The following is a 20,546-nucleotide window of genomic DNA, read 5'->3' on the forward strand; positions in this document are numbered from 1 at the left end:
GTGTCCTTCCTGAGTCCATCGAGGCCGGTTATATCAAACTTCGTGTTCGACCATACATTCCCAATCCTCTCAGATGCTTTAAGTGCCAACGTTTCGGCCACAGTTCACAGAACTGTCGAGACCTGCTGACTTGTGCCAAGTGCAGTGACAAAGAACATTCCTCCGAAACGTGCCAGAACACTCCACATTGTGTTAACTGTGATGGCGAGCACGCCGCGTACTCGCGGTCGTGCCCATCCTGGAAAAAAGAAAAGGAAATCGTTACAATCAAAGTCAAGGAAAACATAACTTTCAAGGAGGCACGGAGGCGGGTATCATACCTGCCCAAGAAAACTTTTGCCGATGTGGCGCGTCAGGGGGCAGCGTCACAACGGCCTCCGGCGGCTGTCTGACTCACAAGCAGTGAGTCGGTAGTTACGCCTTCTGCCCCCGCGGCGGTTGCAGCTAGCGCTCCTCCGTCAGCCGAGGAGAAGGGACCATCGACCCCGAAGGTGGGCGTAGCCGAGGCTGCCTCAACTTCCCAGGTCCCTTCCAGCGCTGGCAACGGCCGGCGCAGCCAAATCCCCCAGGAAGCCCCATCGACCTCCGGGCTGGTGGGCACAGGGGTCTTGCCCTCCAAGGCGGGACCCTCGCTGGTAACTTCCCGCTCACAAGAGCACGTGTCCGGCGCCTCACAAGAGGCAATGGACGCTACACCTATCCCCACGGCGCGCCAAGCGCCTAAGGAGCGGCGAGGCTCCCTCGAACGCTCCAGAAAGGGCAGAACTCCCGTTACAGGGCCTCGAAAGAGCTCTCTAACCTAAGGCATCGCCTCCGTTTCCGTACACACAGCACTTATTTACTTTGAATATGGATACACAAATAATCCAATGGAACGTCAGAGGTCTTCTTAGGAACCTTGATGACGTACAAGAACTTATCCAAAAACACAATCCAAAAGTGCTGTGCCTATAGGAAACACACTTAAAACCACAACACACAAACTTTCTCCGACCATATGTCAAGTTTCGCAAAGATCGCGATGATGCTGTCGTATCATCAGGCGGTGTTGCCATTTTTATTCATAAAAGCATTTCCTGTCAGCATTTACAGCTACAAACGCCCCTTGAAGCAGTGGCGGTTCGAGCTGTTCTTCTAAATAAACTCATCACCATTTGCTCGCGTTACGTACCCCCGCACTACAAGTTAAACAAACATGAATTTCAGTCATTTATAGACGAATTGCCAGAACCTTATGTTGTTTTTGGCGATTTCAATGCGCACAGCTCCCTGTGGGGCGACTCTCGTATAGACGCGCGAAGGCGTCTTGTTGAACAGTTCCTTTTTTCTTCAGGTGCATGCTTGCTGAATAAGAAGAAACCCACTTATTACTGTCTTGCAAACAATACCTTTTCTTCAATTGATCTGAGCATAGTTTCCCCGTCTATACTGCCCAAACTCGAATGGGAAGTTACGAATAATCCCTACGGAAGCGACCACTTCCCCATACTATTAAGAACACTTAAAGAAAATGAATATCCACCACAGACTCCTAGGTAGAAGATTGACACAGCAGACTGGGAGGAATTCCGAAACTTAACTAGTATATCATGGGATGACATGTCTTCTTTAGAAATCGATGCTGCTGTGGAGTACTTCACAGCCTTCATAATAGATGCCGCATGTAAATGCATACGTGAAGTAAGTGGCTCGGCATGCAAACGGCATGTCCCGTGGTGGAACGATGAATGCAGAATCGCACGTAGGAATCAGAACAAAGCGTGGGGGTTGCTACGCGCTTCGCCCACTGCAGAAAATCTTGTCAACTTTAAGAAAGTAAAGTCCCAAGGCAGGAGAACCCGCCGACAGGCTAGAAGAGAAAGTTGGGAGAAGTTTTTATCGAGTATAAACTCTTATACGGATGAGGCCAAAGTATGGAACAAGGTAAATAGAATTATAGGGCGACAAACATATTGACTTCCTCTGGTAAATACACAGGGCAATACACTGCAAGATCAGGCAGACTCACTTGGGGAGCACTTTGAGAGCGTATCAAGTTCAAATCATTATTCGCAATCCTTCCTGAAATATAAACAAATAGAAGAATGTAAGCCATTAACAAGAAAATGTCGAGAGAATGAGCCTTACAACCGTCCATTTAGTATTGCCGAATTGAGAGCTGCCCTGAGCGCATGCAAGAGCTCCGCACCAGGATCTGATAGAGTCATGTATGAAATGCTCAAAAACTTACACAATGATACGCAAGTTACACTACTCACACTTTTCAACACCATCTGGGATGCAGGGTACCTTCCAACCGCGTGGAAGGAAGCCGTTGTGGTCCCTGTTTTGAAACAAGGCAAAGACCCTTCCTCAGTGGCAAGTTACCGCCCGATAGCCCTCACAAGTTGCATTTGTAAGGTGTTTGAAAAAATGATAAATCGGCGACTCATTCATTTCCTTGAACAGAGCAAAATGCTTGATCCTTATCAGTGCGGCTTGCGAGAAGGGCGCTCCACAACCGATCATCCCGTACGTGTTGAAGCAAATATCCGGGACGCATTTACACATAAACAGTTCTTCCTATCAATATTTCTCGATATGGAAAAGGCGTATGATACAGTGTGGCGTTATGGAATCCTAAGAGACTTGTTAGAAATGGGCATCCATGGTAATATGCTTAACCTAATAGAAAGCTATCTGTCCAGTCGTACCTTCCGGGTTAAAGTCGGCAATGTACTTTCACAACCTTTTATGCAAGAAACGGGTGTACCCCAAGGAGGAGTGCTCAGCTGCACACTCTTCATCGTGAAGATGAACACGCTTCGCGCTTCATTACCACCGGCAATCTTTTATTCTGTCTACGTGGACGACATACAAATAGCTTTCAAATCTTGTAGCCTCGCAGTCTGCGAGAGACAGGTACAGCATGGACTGAACAAAGTCTCAATGTGGGCAGACAAGAATGGATTTAAGATCAATCCTACCAAAAGCTCTTGCGTTCTTTTTACAAGAAAAAGAGGAATGATCCCAGATCCTTGCTTAGAACTATGTGGACAACAAATACCCGTAAACAAAGAGCACAAATTTCTAGGTGTTATACTAGACTACGGACTCACTTTCGTCCCCCACATTAAACATCTTAAAGAAAAATGTCTGAAAACAATGAACCTAATGAAACTTCTATCCCATACTTTGTGGGGTAGTGACAGGAAGTGCTTAATTAATCTCTATAAGAGCCTGATTCGTTCACGATTAGATTATGGTGCCGTGATCTATCATACTGCCGCCCCAAGTGCGCTAAAGATGCTAGACCCTGTTCACCATCTAGGTATCCGTTTAGCCACAGGAGCTTTCAGAACAAGTCCCTTACAAAGTTTATATGCAGAATCGAATGAGTGGTCACTTCATATCCAGAGAACATACATCAGCCAAACATATTTTTTGAAAGTCCACTCTAATCCTCAACATCCGTGTTATAATACCGTTAACGAGATGACATATGCTACACTCTTCCACAATCGTCCCTCCGTAAGACAGCCTTTCTCACTGCGTGTGAGGGAGCTTAGTCATGAAATGCATGTTCCACTCCTCGAGCTTCGCCTAATGCATCCAGCCAAGCTGCTACCTCCTTGGGAGTGGCAGCTGATACAATGCGACACATCTTTCGTGCAAGTTACAAAACACGCTCCAGAGATTGAAATCCAAATGCATTTCCGGGAACTCCAGCACAAATACTCCTGCACGGAGTTCTACACAGACGCATCGAAGTCACACGACGGGGTGTCTTATGCAGCCGTCGGTCCATCGTTCTCGGAAACCGATGTACTGCATCCGGAAACTAGTATCTTTACGGCTGAGGCTTACGCACTGCTTTCGGTCGGAAAGCATATAAATAAATCAAAACTCCAGAAATCAGTTATATATACGGACTCCCTTAGTGTTGTGAAGGCCTTGATGTCATTCTGTAACCACAAAAATCCGGTAATTAATGAACTCTATTCTTATCTGTGTAAAGCGTATATAGGAAACGTGCATGTCATCATATGCTGGGTGCCAGGTCATAGGGGCATTGAAGGCAATGTTCTGGCGGACCAGATGGCCACGTCAGTTGCATCGCATTCTAATAATCCCACCGCCGCAGTCCCTGTCACAGATCTGAAGCCCTTCTTACGGAGGAAACTACGGAACCACTGGCAACGCCTATGGGACGCGGAAACAAATAATAAGCTCCACGTGATAAAGCCACAGTTAGTATTCTGGCCTTCCATAACAAAATCACGCCGGACAGATGTCCTATTCTGTCGTCTAAGAATAGGACACACATTTGTTACACATAACTTTTCACTCACTGGAAACGAGCCTCCAACCTGTGGTAGATGCGGGGAGAGGCTCACCGTCCTCCACGTCCTTCTGGAGTGTCGGAAAGCCGAATCTGAAAGAAAGAAACATTTTCCCATAGCATACCGGCAGCAAATCCCCCTTCATCCAGTAATGTTACTTGGCCCAGAACCGCTTTTTGACACCAACGCAGTCCTGGGCTTCCTGAAAGATGTTGTATTACATGTTATTAGCCCCACACACTCGTAGCGTCTCCTCTCTTTAGAGGATGCCGCTGTGATAGCTGTTTCATATAGCACATGCCTCTAGGCCCTTGTGTTTCAAGGGCTCTGGTGAAGCAGTGGTGCTCCAGTTAATTTAACCATCTAATATATTTTCTGTATTGCATCACTCTTTCACGATAGATTTTATTGCACATAGAACACGTCATTTGTCATCGACATAATCTTATTACAGATAGATTTTACGCACTCTAGAGCGACTATTTTTAAGGCCACTATACAGCCACTTTACATTAACCCCATAGAACTCATAACTACATTGCGAACTCATCACCACTGCCTTGGCGCTCTTTGGCCACACTTGGCCCTTGCGCCAATAAACACTACATATCATCATCATCAAGCTGTTCCCGTCTGCTGTTAGATATGTCCCTGGCAAGTGTGCCAAGGTCTAATTGTTTACAAAACTTGACGAACTTGGTTTTAACACACGCTTCACTTTTCTTCATGGGGACAAAGTTCTTATTAACTGCTACCAAAGCTTTTTCATTGTAAATTTTCTTGGGTAAAACGATGAACCTCCACCCTCTTTATCAGTTTGTGTAAGCATCAGGTTTTTGCTCTTGAAAAAAAGATACTATATCATTCAACAATCTAGTGCGGTGCGAGTCCGGGGTTTTTTGGAACAAACTTCCGCAGCCAGTCAACACCTTCAAGAAGGCAGCGGTCCTGATTATCATCTTTTACTTATCGGCCACTTTTCGGTTCATTGCAGTGAGATCGTGTGTACAAACATCAGCTTGGACCCCAACGTTAGGTCCTTTCTGTAGAAGATTAATAATTTTCTATGGTATAGGGACGTCCCCCATGACGCTGACATTGCTTTCATCTTGCATCATATTCTTGCCTCCTGTACACCGGAGCAATTCATTCAAGATGCACCTCCACCTGCACTCCATGAGCTATGTCACTAGGCACTTCAAAGATACAAGCTTCTTAATCATAAGCCAATCAGGCTCAAAATTACTCCTTAAAACAGAGGATATTCAACCAGTCCTGAAATAGTCAGACTTGTCGCCACAGTTCTGAGTGATCTATTCTGCAAAGTCTTTTCACATGCCCCCACGCTGTGAAACCAGCGGGAACGTGCTCAAAAACTCAAAAGACTAATGATAAGTATGCACATTTAGTTGCGCACGTTAGCAAGTGTACGGATTGTGTGGCCCGGTTGAAAGAGACGATTCTAGGAAAGAGCAGTGACAAGACCGCACAAATCAGTTTATAAGTCTACCACATTAGAAAATTTGGTAGCAAGGGCTTTAGCACGCCCTTCCCTTGCTCTCTTTGATGCTGAATTTGATCTTCGGGATGCAGCTATCGGGGGTAGAGATTGCAAGAAAAAAAGAAAAATAATTGTTTACGCTTTGTGGTGCTTGGTTAGCTGTATTGCGCTTGCATTGTTGGCACGCTATCACCCTTGACATGTTTTCCCCCTTCATTTTTCTTGCTTCACTCTGGCATATGTAAGGTATGCTATCCTTGCCAATAAAACCAGCTGTTAGTCAGCGCTTGTGTGTACGTGTTTCCCTTCTTGTGGTCATCTGTTTGTGCTGTTACCCATATGTTTCGAGATGAACCAACTCGCCCAAAAAGTATTGATGTTTTGAGCCTGCCTGCCTGCCTGCCTTTCTATCTATCTATCTATCTATCTATCTATCTATCTATCTATCTATCTATCTATCTATCTATCTATCTATCTATCTATCTCTATCTATCTATCTATCTATCTATCTATCTATCTATCTATCTATCTATCTATCTATCTATCTATCGATCGATCGATCGATCGATCGATCGATCGATCGATCGATCCATCTATCTATCTATCTATCTATCTATTGATCCATCTATCCATCCATCCATTCATTCTTACACTCAACAATTGACCCAATTTGTCTACCTGCTACCTGCTTGGGCCACTAGGCATGTACTGCTGGTCGAGATGCCGTCGTGGCCGTTCCATTGTCATCATACTGCCGTCGTAACGCCTTCTACCCCAACCTAGTGGTCCGAGTTGTCTAATAGCGTGGACCACTAGTTAGTTATGCGTTTGGGGTTGTAATGCCATCATGGTGGTTGCACCGTCGTCTTTCCACCTTTGTCATCCTACTCTCGTCATGCAGTCATCTTCACGCCATTGCTGTCATACAGTCGTCATGCCGTCATTGTTACACTGTCATTTTATTATTGTCATCACTTCAAGTAGCATCATTTCATTGGCATTGTGCCATCGTTGTCATACCATCGTTGTCATTTCATCGACATCAGCATTTCTTCATCATTGTATTGCAATCATAATGTCATCATTCCATCGTGAATATGCCACCCTTGTCATGCTGTCTTCAATAGACAGCCTCTGTCATGCCTTCATAGTCAGACCGTCCTCATAATGCCATTGTGATCATGCTATAATTATCACTCCAACTTCGTCATCCAACTCTCTTCATGCCGTCATCATGGCATCGTTGTCATACAGGTTTTATGACACAGCGTCACACCATTGTCATCATACATTCATTGTTATCCCATTGTCCCTATGCTGTTGTCATGCCATCATTGTCATACATTCATTGTCATACCATCATTTGGATGCGTTGTGATTATTCCTTCGTTGTCATTGTAACTGCGACATCCGACTCCCATCATGCCCTCGTCATCATACCATTGTCGTCATGCCATTGTTGTCATGCCATTGTTGTCACGCTGTCGTTTCACCATTGTCATCACTTCAGTATCGTCATTGCATTGCCGTCATGCCATTTTCATACCTTATTCATCAACAGTATTCCTTGTTTCTCATTTTATTGTAATCATGCTGTCATCATTCAACTGTGATTATGCTGCCGTTGTCATGCCATCGTCATCATGCCGTCTTGGTTGTGCCATTGTCGTCATTTCCGCTTGTGGTTGTCATACCGTCATCGTCACACCACTGTCATCTTACAGTCGACATCTCATTGTCCTCATGTCGTCATCATCACGTTGTCATCATCATACCATAGTCATAATTTAAGAATCTACATCTAATTCTCATCATGCCATCATTGCTATACGCCTTTGTTGTTTTATTGCTATCATTCTTTCTTTGTTATTCCATTGGCGCTGCGTTGGTGTCATACAGTCGTCGTCATGCCTCCACGCCTATGAGAAACCATGGCAAACGAGTGCCATAGTAATGTGGGACGATACAGTATGTGGCATACAGCTGAAGCTGCGAAAGTCTCAGAATTGCTGCTACACGTTAGATAAACATGACTTCAGGGATATGGTCTGTTGCTACATTGCTTGATTGCTATTTGCATTACGGTTGACAGTCATCATGGGCAGAGTTCTGCCATAATTTTTTTGGGCTACACCATTCCGGTATGTGCCAAAAAAAGCTTCATTTTATAGTGCGAAATTTTGAATGATGAAGTAGTGCTAGTAAGTGCCTCTCTATTCTGCGTAATCAAACATTAACTCACGGCGTAAAATTTGTGCATATAATGTCAGCTCATAGGCATCTCTAAGGCTCACAGACTTCTTAATAATTTAGTGCATGATGTTAACTGGTTTCATTGATTTTCTTGAATATCTCATATTTGGTCTATTCCATTCTTGGGCCACTGGGTATCTGTCCATTCTTAGCCAATCCTTCGAAATGGGTACAAATTGGCATGTGCCACTGTGACACAAGCAGTATTGAATGCTTAAATACAAGGAGTGTTTGAATAGTGAAATTTCTTATTCAAATCGAATGTACAATATCTTGTCATATCTAAAGCGACATAAAGTATGAAGTTTCCATGGAGCTTAATTGGTAAATATATGAATCAAGCTTATATGCATTGGCACATGCACGTAATACAATTCACAATTAGGCACCCAGACAACTGAGGAGCTTGCGGAAGATAAACCGCTGCTTTCAGTTGCCTGAGGGACACCATGTCAATAGCAATGATGAAACAAGGAAACGGCATGTCACCTAAATGCATGTACAGTGTAGTATGGAAAGAAGTGTGATAGTAATATAGCCCCGTACATAGTTTTAAAAGTATGAAAACATTATGAAACAGGTCAAATAATAAATCAGAATACATTTGCATGTAGATGGCAAGGCATTCTTATTAAATGAATGAAAATTATTGAACAGAAGTTATCTGACCTGTGCATTTGCTCAGAAACTGGTGCCTCAGCGCACCAACCCCAGCAATCCTGCAGCAGGACCATTTGGAGCAATTCTCACATCAATCATTCTGCCTCCCTTGAGACTTCCATAAGTGTTTTTATGCCTTACATATTCGAAAGAAATTAATATTCAGCAAATTCAAAGAGTGAATTCTCAAATCAAATATGAATTGAATAGCAGGGACTATTTTATTCATATTAGAAATCCCGAGTACTGTTCACACACCCATATGAAATATATTTAGATATATGTGGCATACATCTCTCATCATCACTCTTCTCTTTGGTGGCAGTTTACAACCTGTTCAGATGTTATCTTATGATAGCAGGTTATTATTTCTTAGCTTTTTTTTGGTTAAGTATTGAAAGTGAATTACACTGTATTTTTGTTGCTCGATGCTCATACTATGAACATTTGCATGCTGGTTCTCTTGCATGCCAGTTACAGTTGATTTATGTGCTGATACACGCTTCAGAAAGCAGTTTCTCACTGCAAAGTGCCTACATTGTATTCTTTGTTTTAACCATATTACGAAGAAGGTGAAAGTGGGCTCAGATGTGCTGATTCCTTCCTGCAAAACATTCTTGCATCACATGTTGAAGTGTGCTCACATGTGTTATGAAGGAATGTTGGCGATTTTCTTGTGTGAATTATTTCTGTTCTAAATCTGTGTGTGTGTTGGGGGGAAGCACTGCACTTTTACAGCTGGCAGGCCCTTTGGAAATGCACGTGTAGATGGTGGTACACTTGCATTGAGGAAAGAGACCAGATGTGGCTGGTTGTTTCACAATGTAGTGTTGAAAACTGATCTCACTCAGCCTACCAGAGAGCTTGAACCAGTAACACTTTGCTGATGGCTATTTGGTTAGGTCATCAGAAAAAGTAGTCTCACGTTTAGTGCCTGGTGTTTGCTACAGGAAAAATAATTGTTACCGTTACACAGATTTGGATTCGTTTCGACCCTGTAGTTTTAAAGCTCTTCGCTAGTGTACTTCATCCTCTCAGTGGCTCAATGGCTATGGCATTCTTCTCTTGATTGCAAGGTCCTGGTTTCAATTCCCTGCTGTTGTGGCTACATTATTATTATTATTACTATTGTTATTATTATTAATGAAAACATACATAAACACTACAGAAAGAAAATAGAGGAGGGGGCGCACAATTGTCTCATAAGATGGACACCACATCCATCTGCTTGAAGAGGAGAGAGAAAAAACAGGAAAGAGAAAAGTAAGTTGAAACAATAAGAAGAGGAAGGAACACCATAACCCATAAAATCACACGCAGAGTATGAACCTGGTGGGGACAGAGTGCAAAACCCTCATGTATTTAGATCTAAGTGCATGCTAAAGAACATCCCAGTAGTTGAAACTAGTCCATAGCCCCAGAACTACAGCGTCTATTAAAACAAAACTTTCTTTGCCTCTTCTTTGCAGTTTGTTGTTTGTCATTCTTTCTTTGATGCATATATTTGAGGATATACCAGGTATTTCTTTTATGTGCAACACTTTCTTTCAAAAGCGACTGTCATATCTCTGCGCCTGCCGTTCTTGCAGATAGGCTACATGGCTAAGTGCACATTAGCAAGAAGAAAAATTTCGGCAATAATATTGCTCAATATCTAAAATGTGCTTATTCCCTTTTTAGTTATTCACTTGCAGCAGAAATCTGAAGACTATCACCACTTTCGTGATATCCGTCCCCAAAATCTGCTAAGAAAATTGCCTTGATGTTCCAGTTAAGACTGTACCAAACTGTGTGAGGCATGCTTTTGGAAACTGGTGACTAGACTGCCACTGTATTTCATAGCACATTTTAACCCTTTCAGGGGTCTATGTTCTTTTTTTTTTTTTTTTCGACATATGCGACCGCTCAGGGTGTATTTTTTTTCTTTTTATTGCAGATTCCAATTCTTTTGAGGTACCTATTTCGAAAAAAAATGTATAATTTTTCTTGGGTGACCGTAAAGTGCAGAAAAAATATTTTGCGTTGGTATATATGTGCTCTTTATTCATGAATAACAACAATAGAAAAAGGAAATAAACTTAAAAGAATTAAAAATTTGATGCATTGTTATTCACATAGTTCAAGGCTTGGAAAATGCGCACACAGGCATATTTCGCAAGCCTCAAATGTTCCTGTTCTTACACTAATATTTACGTCTATAGCGTAATCGAACTGGTAGGTGAGCGCACTCAAGAAAACTATGGGGTTGTTTGCCCATCAAAAAAGCAAAATGTGTGAGAAACTTCCACTAGCCTTCATCTTATTGCCAGCCCGAGGCAATTAGTTCTCGCGAGTCTCAAAAAAAAAAAAAAAAAAAAAAGAAAACGCATGCACGGCAGCATTCTTCCCATGTGCACCCCTGTGAGCACTAAACGAACGAGAAACAGGCGGTCGCCCTTTGAGCGATAAGTAACGAGATAGCCATCAGTCTTGCGAGCACAAGATGCCAAAACCGCCCGCGGAACAAAACCCAAACCGCTGCCCGGCCACGCGCGCGCCAATGCACGAGCGGTAGTATATAGACGTGCCGGAGCAAACTAGCTCTGAAAGAAACCATGCAATGAAAACAGAGAGGGAGGCGCGAGAAAAAAATTTTGCGTATTCCCACATAGTGGCAGCACATGCCAGGAAAGAAAAAGTTAGGAAATTGGCGCACTTTTTAAACGTACAGATGGCGGCGTAAATATATGGCATCGACCATTTTGCACTTGTTCGTGGCGCCGTATATTTAAGTCATTGACCCTGAAAGGGTTAAGGCTACATACCTTGAAAGGGACGCTATTTCTGCTAAGCCAACATGACTTCACTACTTGTTGGCTTCAATTTCATAATTTTACCATGAGCCTAAAAAGTTAATTAACACATTTTAGGTAATTAGCCAAAGTATCGCTGGAATTTCTCTTCCTGCTTATGTCCACCTAGCCATGTAGCCTATCTGTAAAAATGGCACAGGCCAAGGTATGGAAGTTTCTTTTAAAAGGAAGTGTTCCGCATAAAAAGAAACACCTGGTATATAAGCAGCATGTACCACTGGATGTATACCCGAATGGATAACTGTAGCCATTCTTGGCAAATTCCCCAGAATGGATGTGCCACAGTTACACAAGGGGCGTGAAGCGTTACATGTATTTAAATATGTGTTCTACCCTTCTGTGCATACACCTTGCATCACAATTTTTCCCTCAACTAGCATCATACATCACCTTTGTCCTCACGAAGCATACAGCTAACAGCTAGAGCTGACGAGGCTGTGCTCATGTCGTCTGCTGCTGCTGCTGCCTTGCTGGCTCAGACAAGCTTTGCATAATTTAGATTCCAGCATTGCATTGGATCTGCGTGATTTATAACCCGTGAGTTGCTTTGGGAAATTAAACCTCATACTTTGATTTAGTTCCGACTTGGGCGACATTGAAGCAGACACCTGATAACTGTGATGGTGGATGCCTCCTCATGAGGACCATTATCTTTTTCTTATCTTAGAGAAAGTGTACAAGTAAAGGCTGTTATACAAATGATTTACATCAAGCAGTTGTAAATTAGCAATTGGTTTTACATTGAGTCCTACTTTGATATGTGCAAGCTGCCTAAATGTTAGTGAGCACATCTTGGGCATATACATATGTATACTGTGTGCGCAGGCACGTGTGTGTACATGTGTATGTGTGTGTACATGTGTACGTGTGCGTTTACTTACAGTATATTATCTGGTTGCGTATATACATAGGATGAGATCAGTTTCATATTAAGCTTTTCAGTTTGTTTCACTCTTTTAACATAGTGTTTCGTATTCATTTTTCAGAAAGCTGTGCGACCCCCACTTGACTGCATTTGAACCAGAAGCTCTAGGTAACTTAGTGGAAGGGATGGAGTTCCACAAGTTTTATTTCGACAATGGTACTGCATGGTTCTGTTGATCTCGCTTTTGCAAGCGGCACTCTCTGAAATTTAAGTAGAGATTTTGTAGCTGGAGGCACTCTAATGTGTGGCACTGCATGCTTGACTCAAGTTACATTGTAATATAAGCACAATCTGCTTTGATGACCTCTGCTGTGTCTAACCTGCTTTAAAGTACTCCAACCAGTAGTAAGTGGGCTTTGTCATTCATCTGTGACACGCTATTTTTGTGTGTTTGTGCGTACATGTCTCCTCTCAGTGTCGAAATGTGGCACTTGAGTGGAGAGCGACAGTACGAGTGTTGCTTGTGTCACCCTTTTGCCATTGTTGTGGCTGATACTAATAGCAAGTTGCTACGGTATAGTTGCTACAGTGGTAGGTCACTTTACATATGTTACAAAACATCTTGTAGCACTTGCAGCACCCACCTGCGACCAGTTTTTTTTTTCATCCACTTTCATTTTCGTTAATTTATCATTTCTTTAATTCAGTTAATAAGTACATGTAATTTCCCCTAAACTGTCCCTGGTGTCTTTGTTTGTTGGCTTCTTATGATATGACTAATAAAAATCGGGCCCTCAGTTTGCTTTCTTTTCATGCAGTCACTAATGTAATTCGTAAACAAAAGACTGTCATGTTTCTTTATAATTTTGATCACTTTGTTAGGGTGTAAAATAGTTCACCATAATTTCTGTTCTTTCATTAATTTGGCACTGTGTTTTCTTTTTTTTTTAACTGCACAACTTTCAAACTCTTCAGGCAGCTGCTTGTGTACTTCACTTGGCACATAGGTAAAATAACCGTTTGTAAAAAAAATTTAGCATATATATTTGCTTGCGCTAGATAACTCTCATCATTGTGTAGTTTCATCTTCGCAGACGAAAAAGTAACTGTGATGTTGATCAAGTTACATAGGACACCTTGTATGTATGTTTAATAAATCTGATGGCTTGATTTTATATAGATAAACGTGTTTGTATGCTCGTAGCAATTCTCTGTCCTTGTAGTTTTCAACAAATGTGTTCATGTCCTTATGTGTTCAGTTTTAATCTCTAAAATATTTTCCACAGTATACCATAATTTCTTTAGGGTAAGCATCAGAGTTTGTTGTTGGTTGCCACAACCTACATCGTCTTCAGTATGTCAGATGATGTGTTGCCTGGCTAGTCTACATGTTGTGGTACACCTAAGGTTGGAGCTTAGACTACTTAGCAGGGCTGTGCAAGCTACAAGCTTGTTGCACTTTCAATCTGTTGTAGTTTTGGCTTTCATGTATGCAGTTTATTGTAGTTAGCTTGAGCTGCTTTCTGACACAGGATTGTGCACAGGTCATCACACTAAGCCTTGTGCAGAACATGTATTTCTACCTGTATGCTTTTTACACCTTGTGGTGTGGTGGTATTGGTCACTCCATGTTCAGCATAGCAATCTTCCTATGGAACATTTTTGCTACATAAGACGGGTGGTCAGCTCCTAAAGTAATTTTCTGCTGCATACATGCATGTGGAGCACATTATGAAGCATAACCAGAAAGAAACAACATTTGTAGCTTTTGTAACCAGCAAATGGAAAAGAAAAATTACTCATAAATATTATAAATTGACCAACAAGTTATAAGGACAGAAGGTATATAAATGATAAAGAAAGTCAATAAATGCCGAAAAGAAGTTTAATGCAATCTCATTAACACACAATGTAGACTTGGCAGCACGTCAGCACTGCACATTTAGCATTACTTTGGTGGATTTATTCCTGTGACATTGCAAGATACATAGAACTTGGAAACACGGTTTCACTTGATACCACATAATTGTGGTGCATTGCAGAAACAAAATGAGGGCGAAACCTGTTTTCACTACGTTTATAAATCATTTATAGCCTTTATAAATGAAATTTATGAAGTTCATGAACGATTTGCTGTCAGCTTGCATCAGTGTGAAAACTGGAAATAATTTCATGAAGTCAATATAAGACGTTGAGACATCTGTGAAATGGTAAATGTAAAAATGAAACAAGCAAAACAAGCCATATACAACATGAGAAAACACAACTTTGTATCCCTGTCTGTTCACAAGGGCCTATTATTAAATACAGCACAACAATTGTGTACATATTCACATGCAAGATCAGAAGCAATAAAATTCTACTTAGAGATAGAGTGCTTGGCGCACTGATGTGGAAGGTCTTCACCTTGTGATAGTTGCTGTTGTGTTCAATAGCCACTAAAGGGGCCCTGAACCATTTTTTATTTAAGTCGAAAAATTTATTTGAACTTAAATTAGACTATTTCAGAAATGCTTTTCTGCAAAACGATCTTCAATGCAGTCAGCAGAAGCTAAGTTATTGGCAATGAAACATAGCATCTGCGGTGCTTCCGCTCCTTCTTCAATGATTTGCATTGTGAAGGCTGTGACCGTGCGGGGTGTGCCCACAACGCTCCACCTACTGACCATCACCATGGCACACATTTCAAATTTAATTTTGAATGTTCACGTAGATGCCACTATTTCCGATTTCGGCACCTACGACGTGCCAAACATGGTTGCCCTCAGCGAGCCACAGTGTGCACAGCCAGTGGACTCATCGCGGCGCACTGTGGCGGCCGCAATATCTACGCTACGTAGCAGACTGCAGCTACATGCAACTGCAGCATTTGCTTTGTGCACGATAGGGCTAGAGTGCGTGCTCGTGCTCATATGCTCCTGTCTGGCTGTGCTATGTGGTGCGGACCGGCTTTGGTCCTGCACCACCTTGACCTACGGATAGCAGCCACGTGCAACTTGTGCATTTTGAAGCGCTATCAAAAGCTTGATCATTACTAAGCGAAGTCTGCCAAGACGTCTAACCAGGAGTGGCCAGGAGTGAGCATGCGCTGGCAAGCGTGCGTGTGGTCTCACCTTAAGTTTTGCATGTTTCTAGGCTAGGTGTGTTTTCAAAACTAGTCGAAATTAGCGAGACCCGACAGCTACGAGACCTGCGTAGGCAGCCATGGCCAAGTGTGAGCAGATTTTCGCTTACTTCTGCCTGTTTATTAAACTGTGTCAATGAAAATACACAGTAACAGTAGGAAGAAACGCACTGATCCAAAAACCCTTCTTGATTAATATCAACTATTGGCCAATAGCAGCCGCATATAGGAATCTGCTATATTATGAAATAAAGCTTCCAGAAAAGAGTGAGAAGCAGGCTTCTGTTGAAAAGAGAGCGTTTGAGAGAAAGGTCACTTCGTTCACCGCTTGTGAGATCCACAGGCTGTGGATGACTGCAAAATTAGGCTGAGATGTTCACAGCAGCATATACTATCCGCGGACTGTTTTTTCACCAAGCCCAAGGGGTGGTTCAGGGCTCCTTTAAAAACATCTTTGCAAGAGAAAAACATCCCAGTCATTCTTGAGCACCCCCTCATATATTGTGAGATTCTGTCTGATTGAGACGTTGAATTGGCATAACACACAAGATGGATCGCTCTGTGAAGACCTTCCGCATTGACAGTAACATATTGGTGCTGAAAGACAATGCATAGAACAGCACAGGACTTGCACCCATTCTGTCTTCCTCTATGTTTAATGTGTTGTATTAGTGCTAACATTGACCATAACCAATTCGCCCAGGAGTAAGCCTTATTGAACCTGCAAGCAAAACAGCAATGGATAATTGATCTAAGAACTGAATGACCTGTGCTTTCTCAAGATTTTAGCAAAGATAACCCTTATGAATGAGTTTCAATTTGTTAATCCTCTTGAATTGAAGTATGCCAACCCCTTCTTCCAGATAATGATTCTAGATAGTACAGCTGTGGGTCAATCAGCCTAAAGTGGTCCTTGGCCAAATGAATTTTAATATGCATGACGAATTTGCTGGAGAAGTATGGTATCACAAAAGCTAACAAACTGGCAAGGAGTTCAGTTAAATAATAAAGAAAGCCTTGTCTGGTTAGAAGCCCTTCGGAAAATTTATCTCAGGCAGACACAGCTAACTAGTTTGGTTACCGTATTTACTTGCATATAATGATTGCACTCGCGTAATGATTGCACCCCTGAATTTTATCATCAAAATTCGATTTTTCTTCTTTCCCATGTAATGATTGCAGCCCGAACTTGCCGCAGCGCTATGTCATGTGCCAAGTCTAGCTAATGAAGATCGCGCTTATCATCTGTCGAAAGTTGTCGAATGCTTTGTGAACGACTCTTTCAAGACATACCAAGCAGTCTGCATGCACCAAACATTCTTAAGCAGATACCCCATTTCATTCCTTTCAGCACTTTCCGCATTTCCATGAAAAAAAAAAAAAGCTACAACCAAACTTGCCTTGGCTTTATTGTTTGTAGGCTTTGTAATGGTTGTGGCCAACAAGAACAAAAAAGGGCGCCTTTCGCTTCCTCTCGTTTGCATTCATGGGCCCGCGACAAATCGCGAGCGGCAACGATAGTAGCCACATTTACACTGATACGCTAGAAGTGTACCCTATTCATACGCCGACGCTTGTAACACAGCTAAGATATTCGCCCACCCTTAGCAGAAACATGCTGTATTAGGATAGTAGTGAAGACAAATGCCGCGATTTTTGCAGCATGCCTGCCATGTGTTTCTATGTCACTGTCAGCTAAGTGCGCCCATCTCTTTTTCTGTCCCCTCAAAGTGGACATGGCTACGTTATTGCCGCAAACTTGCCGATATTAACAATATTATTCATTACTGATATGGAAGAAACTGTTGCAATACACGTAATGTACTCACGAGAAGAAAAAATATAGCGTTTGGCATGGCGTTCGGCTTGTTCCGCCAGCCGTCATTTTAATTTTGGTGTCCCACACTGTTACAGCGGCAGCCGCCTGTTTGTTGACCTGCTGTCATCCTGCAGCAAATACGGGATGAAAAAAAAAAATAGTTTTTCTATCGCGAAAAAAACCCACGTGATCACATCCTTGAATTTGCATCAATTTTTTGGACAAAAAAGTATGATCATTCTGCTAGTAAATACGGTATATATACGTGGCGAGCATTTTGTTTGATATGCAAGTGGTAAGACACGTGATAAGATATTCATTCACTCTCAGAATGAAAAAGCTTATCCAATCAAGTTTTATATGTACTCTTTTAACTTTTGGGCACCCACCAAATTTGCTGATGCCATGCCCTTGATGTTTTGCAGATTTTTGTACGCAGCATCTGCATTATGCATAGTTGGTGGTTAATCTTAGCAGTAATGTTAAATTTAACGAGTCTGCTGTCTCTGCACTTATTTTGTATTGTTCAGATGACTATTTCATGATCCTTATTGTTCAAAAAGAAATGGCAAATTGGCCACCACATTTACTGTTGCTTACAAGCCCCAAACAGGTTTTAGCTCATGATTGAGCACTAGTTTGCTACCAGAGCCAGCAAATCATTAGGTACTGCAACAGTACCAAAACTAAAGCTAGTAAATCATCAGCTTGAACATATTGTTTCGAAGAGGAAGCCTGATGCACAAATGTATGTGCAGCTATTTACAAGGGGGAAGTTATTGGTAATTGTGCAGGCTGGTGCAAATGTCACAGCTCCAGGAGACAGTCTACCACCTCCTCTTCGGCTCCCTCTTGTGGGCATGATCCTGTCCAAATGCACTGTAACAGTATTCTTTGTTCAGGGCTTATGTTGTCAAAATGTATCTATATGTTTGGCTGCACAGCGTTTCTTTTAGGTGAAATTTGGAAGTTGAATTGGGTCCTACATAAAGGTGGGCCTTATGGAGGGCATAGGAGCGGGTGCCGTACACTGCAGTGATTGGGTTAATGCACTTATGAGCAGGAATGGCAACAGTATGTGATGAGGTGTGGTGGTGGCACTTGCTACCTTGCACAGGGACTGTTCTGGGAAAAATTACTTCAACAAGAATACATGTTCTGCAAAAAAAAAAAAAAAATACCTGAATAATACTAACACATAGTATCTTGTTTTGTATAACTCGCTTTGCATGCTTGTGCAGTACCAAACATTCAGCTTAATATTATTTTTTTTTCTTTTTGTCGCAAGCATAGCAGTGAATAACTGTGTGTGTAGTCTGTAACTAAAGCAGGAATGGCTTATTTTATTATTTTACACAACATACACTGACTGTGCCTTTTCTGTTCCTTTGTTTTGAAGCTTTCTGTCAACTCTAATAATCCAATTAGACAGAAAATTACAGGAATTGTCTAGAGAGTTACCGAAAATTTTGATATGCCTCATCCATGTGAAGCTTGGTGCTGAGTAGAAAATGATCTTGCTGATTGACTCTCTCCTGTGCTTTGCATATTGCTTCACCAATTCCTGGAATTCAACAATCTGGGTGAGACTTACATCTATGAAGGCATACTTGTTTTTTCTTTGTGCTGTTGTATGCTCTCTTAATCTTTTTCAGCTTGCATAGTGTTTGGCCATCATGCTAAATGTCTCAAATGGGATTTTTTTCTTGCTATTAATTTTTGTCAACACATTTCTCACTTCCTTTGGTATCAGAGACAATTGGTAGCTTTATTTACAATATTTGTTAAGATTGAATTTGGAGGTGTTTGTTTAAAGCACAGTTTCTTAGACTTGTAGAGAGCATGGTACTGTGAATGGAAGCCCAGATACATACTCTGCACAAAATATGCACTTTAGCTGAAATAACTATCAACCAAAGAATATTGTGGTGGGGAAGTAAATTTCTGCATATAGGTTCAAAATGATTTGCTAGCATTGAGCAACTAATTTTGCATTTTGTCTTACAGGTGCAGGAAAGAGCTACAAGTCGCAGAACACAACGATAATAAACCCTACTGTGCATCTACTAGGAGATGATGCCGCCTGCATTGCTTACATTCGTCTGATGCAGTACATCGACAGGTGGGCCCTTGCAGTCATTCTCAATACAAAATTAGAGTTCAGGCGGTCCCAATACAGTCTGATGACCTCCTTCTGTATACTAAATGCCTGTAATATGACCGAACTTGTAATAATAAATTCTGATTCCAAAAAAAAAGAAGTGCTGAGCATTAACATTGAAGAGACTCTAATGTAACTTTATGCACTGAAATAGCTTGCCCTCTCTAAGCTCTGTTTACAATGCAAAAGTAGGTCAATAGCTGCCAAGAACAATGCAACTAAACAGATAAATCCTTGAATTTGTGCCACCAAAGTCATATGCATGGTGTCATATGTGGTGTAGCAGCAGAGCAGTCCATGATTGGGCCCCGATACATATGACTGTTGCTGGTGACAGACAAAAGAAAGTGTCTCTTGGTGGCATGTTACTTGTTAATAGCACCACGCTATCACCATTGCAAATTTTTATTTGAGTGGAACTATAGATAGGCCAACCCATCTGTAAGGGAACTTACTATATATCCTAGCTGCCAGGGCACTGCAGGGCACTGTCTCACTGTGCCGCAGGGCAATGAAATCGAGCTTGTGGGCTTAAAATATGTACAATTAGTCACGTCATTTGGTATGAAAAAAAAAAAAAACTCTTTTAACCAACCTCGGATAATATCAGCCAATGATGTGACTTCATAAGCTGTGTAGTGACTGGTACAACTCTATAAATACCAAATGCCTTTGCTGAATTCTCAGTTTCACATGACTCCTTAACTGACAGCGGAAGAGGAACAGTATCTCGAACACTCAGTAAGTGCACCATTTGTTGTGAAGAAATTGGGCATGCATCATCAGCCCATACACCTCAATCTATGGCATCGTAGTTCAACGAGGCTACAAGCACCATAAGGCCGAGTTCATATTAGTTTAAATGAAGTCACTTATCAACGTCACCACTCGTGAAAAGCAGTTCACAATGTCTTTTAGGTTGTGCATGCTCCTAGACATTCAATCTCAAACTGCTTTTAACTTTTGTACTGCCATGTTGCTGCTGATTC

At 41.9% G+C, this 20,546-nt stretch overlaps 1 protein-coding gene across 20 annotated transcripts in view; it reads left to right on the forward strand.

The window, feature by feature from the left end:
* Window positions 1–20,546, forward strand: part of CaMKII (Calcium/calmodulin-dependent protein kinase II) — a 284,190-nt gene that overhangs the window by 258,004 nt on the left and 5,640 nt on the right. For 15 of the 20 annotated variants that reach the window (XM_075693225.1, XM_075693258.1, XM_075693275.1 and 12 more), the window contains 2 exons: window positions 12,575–12,669; window positions 19,404–19,518. In XM_075693225.1, the coding sequence (XP_075549340.1) occupies window positions 12,575–12,669; window positions 19,404–19,518 (210 nt within the window). The remainder of the gene's footprint in view (window positions 1–12,574; window positions 12,670–19,403; window positions 19,519–20,546) is intronic. The other 5 variants (XM_075693250.1, XM_075693363.1, XM_075693234.1 and 2 more) reach the window with 3 other exon arrangements.

The sequence above is a fragment of the Dermacentor variabilis genome, chromosome 1 (genome assembly GCF_050947875.1).
Source record: "Dermacentor variabilis isolate Ectoservices chromosome 1, ASM5094787v1, whole genome shotgun sequence".
Taxonomy (NCBI): Eukaryota; Metazoa; Arthropoda; class Arachnida; order Ixodida; family Ixodidae; genus Dermacentor; species Dermacentor variabilis.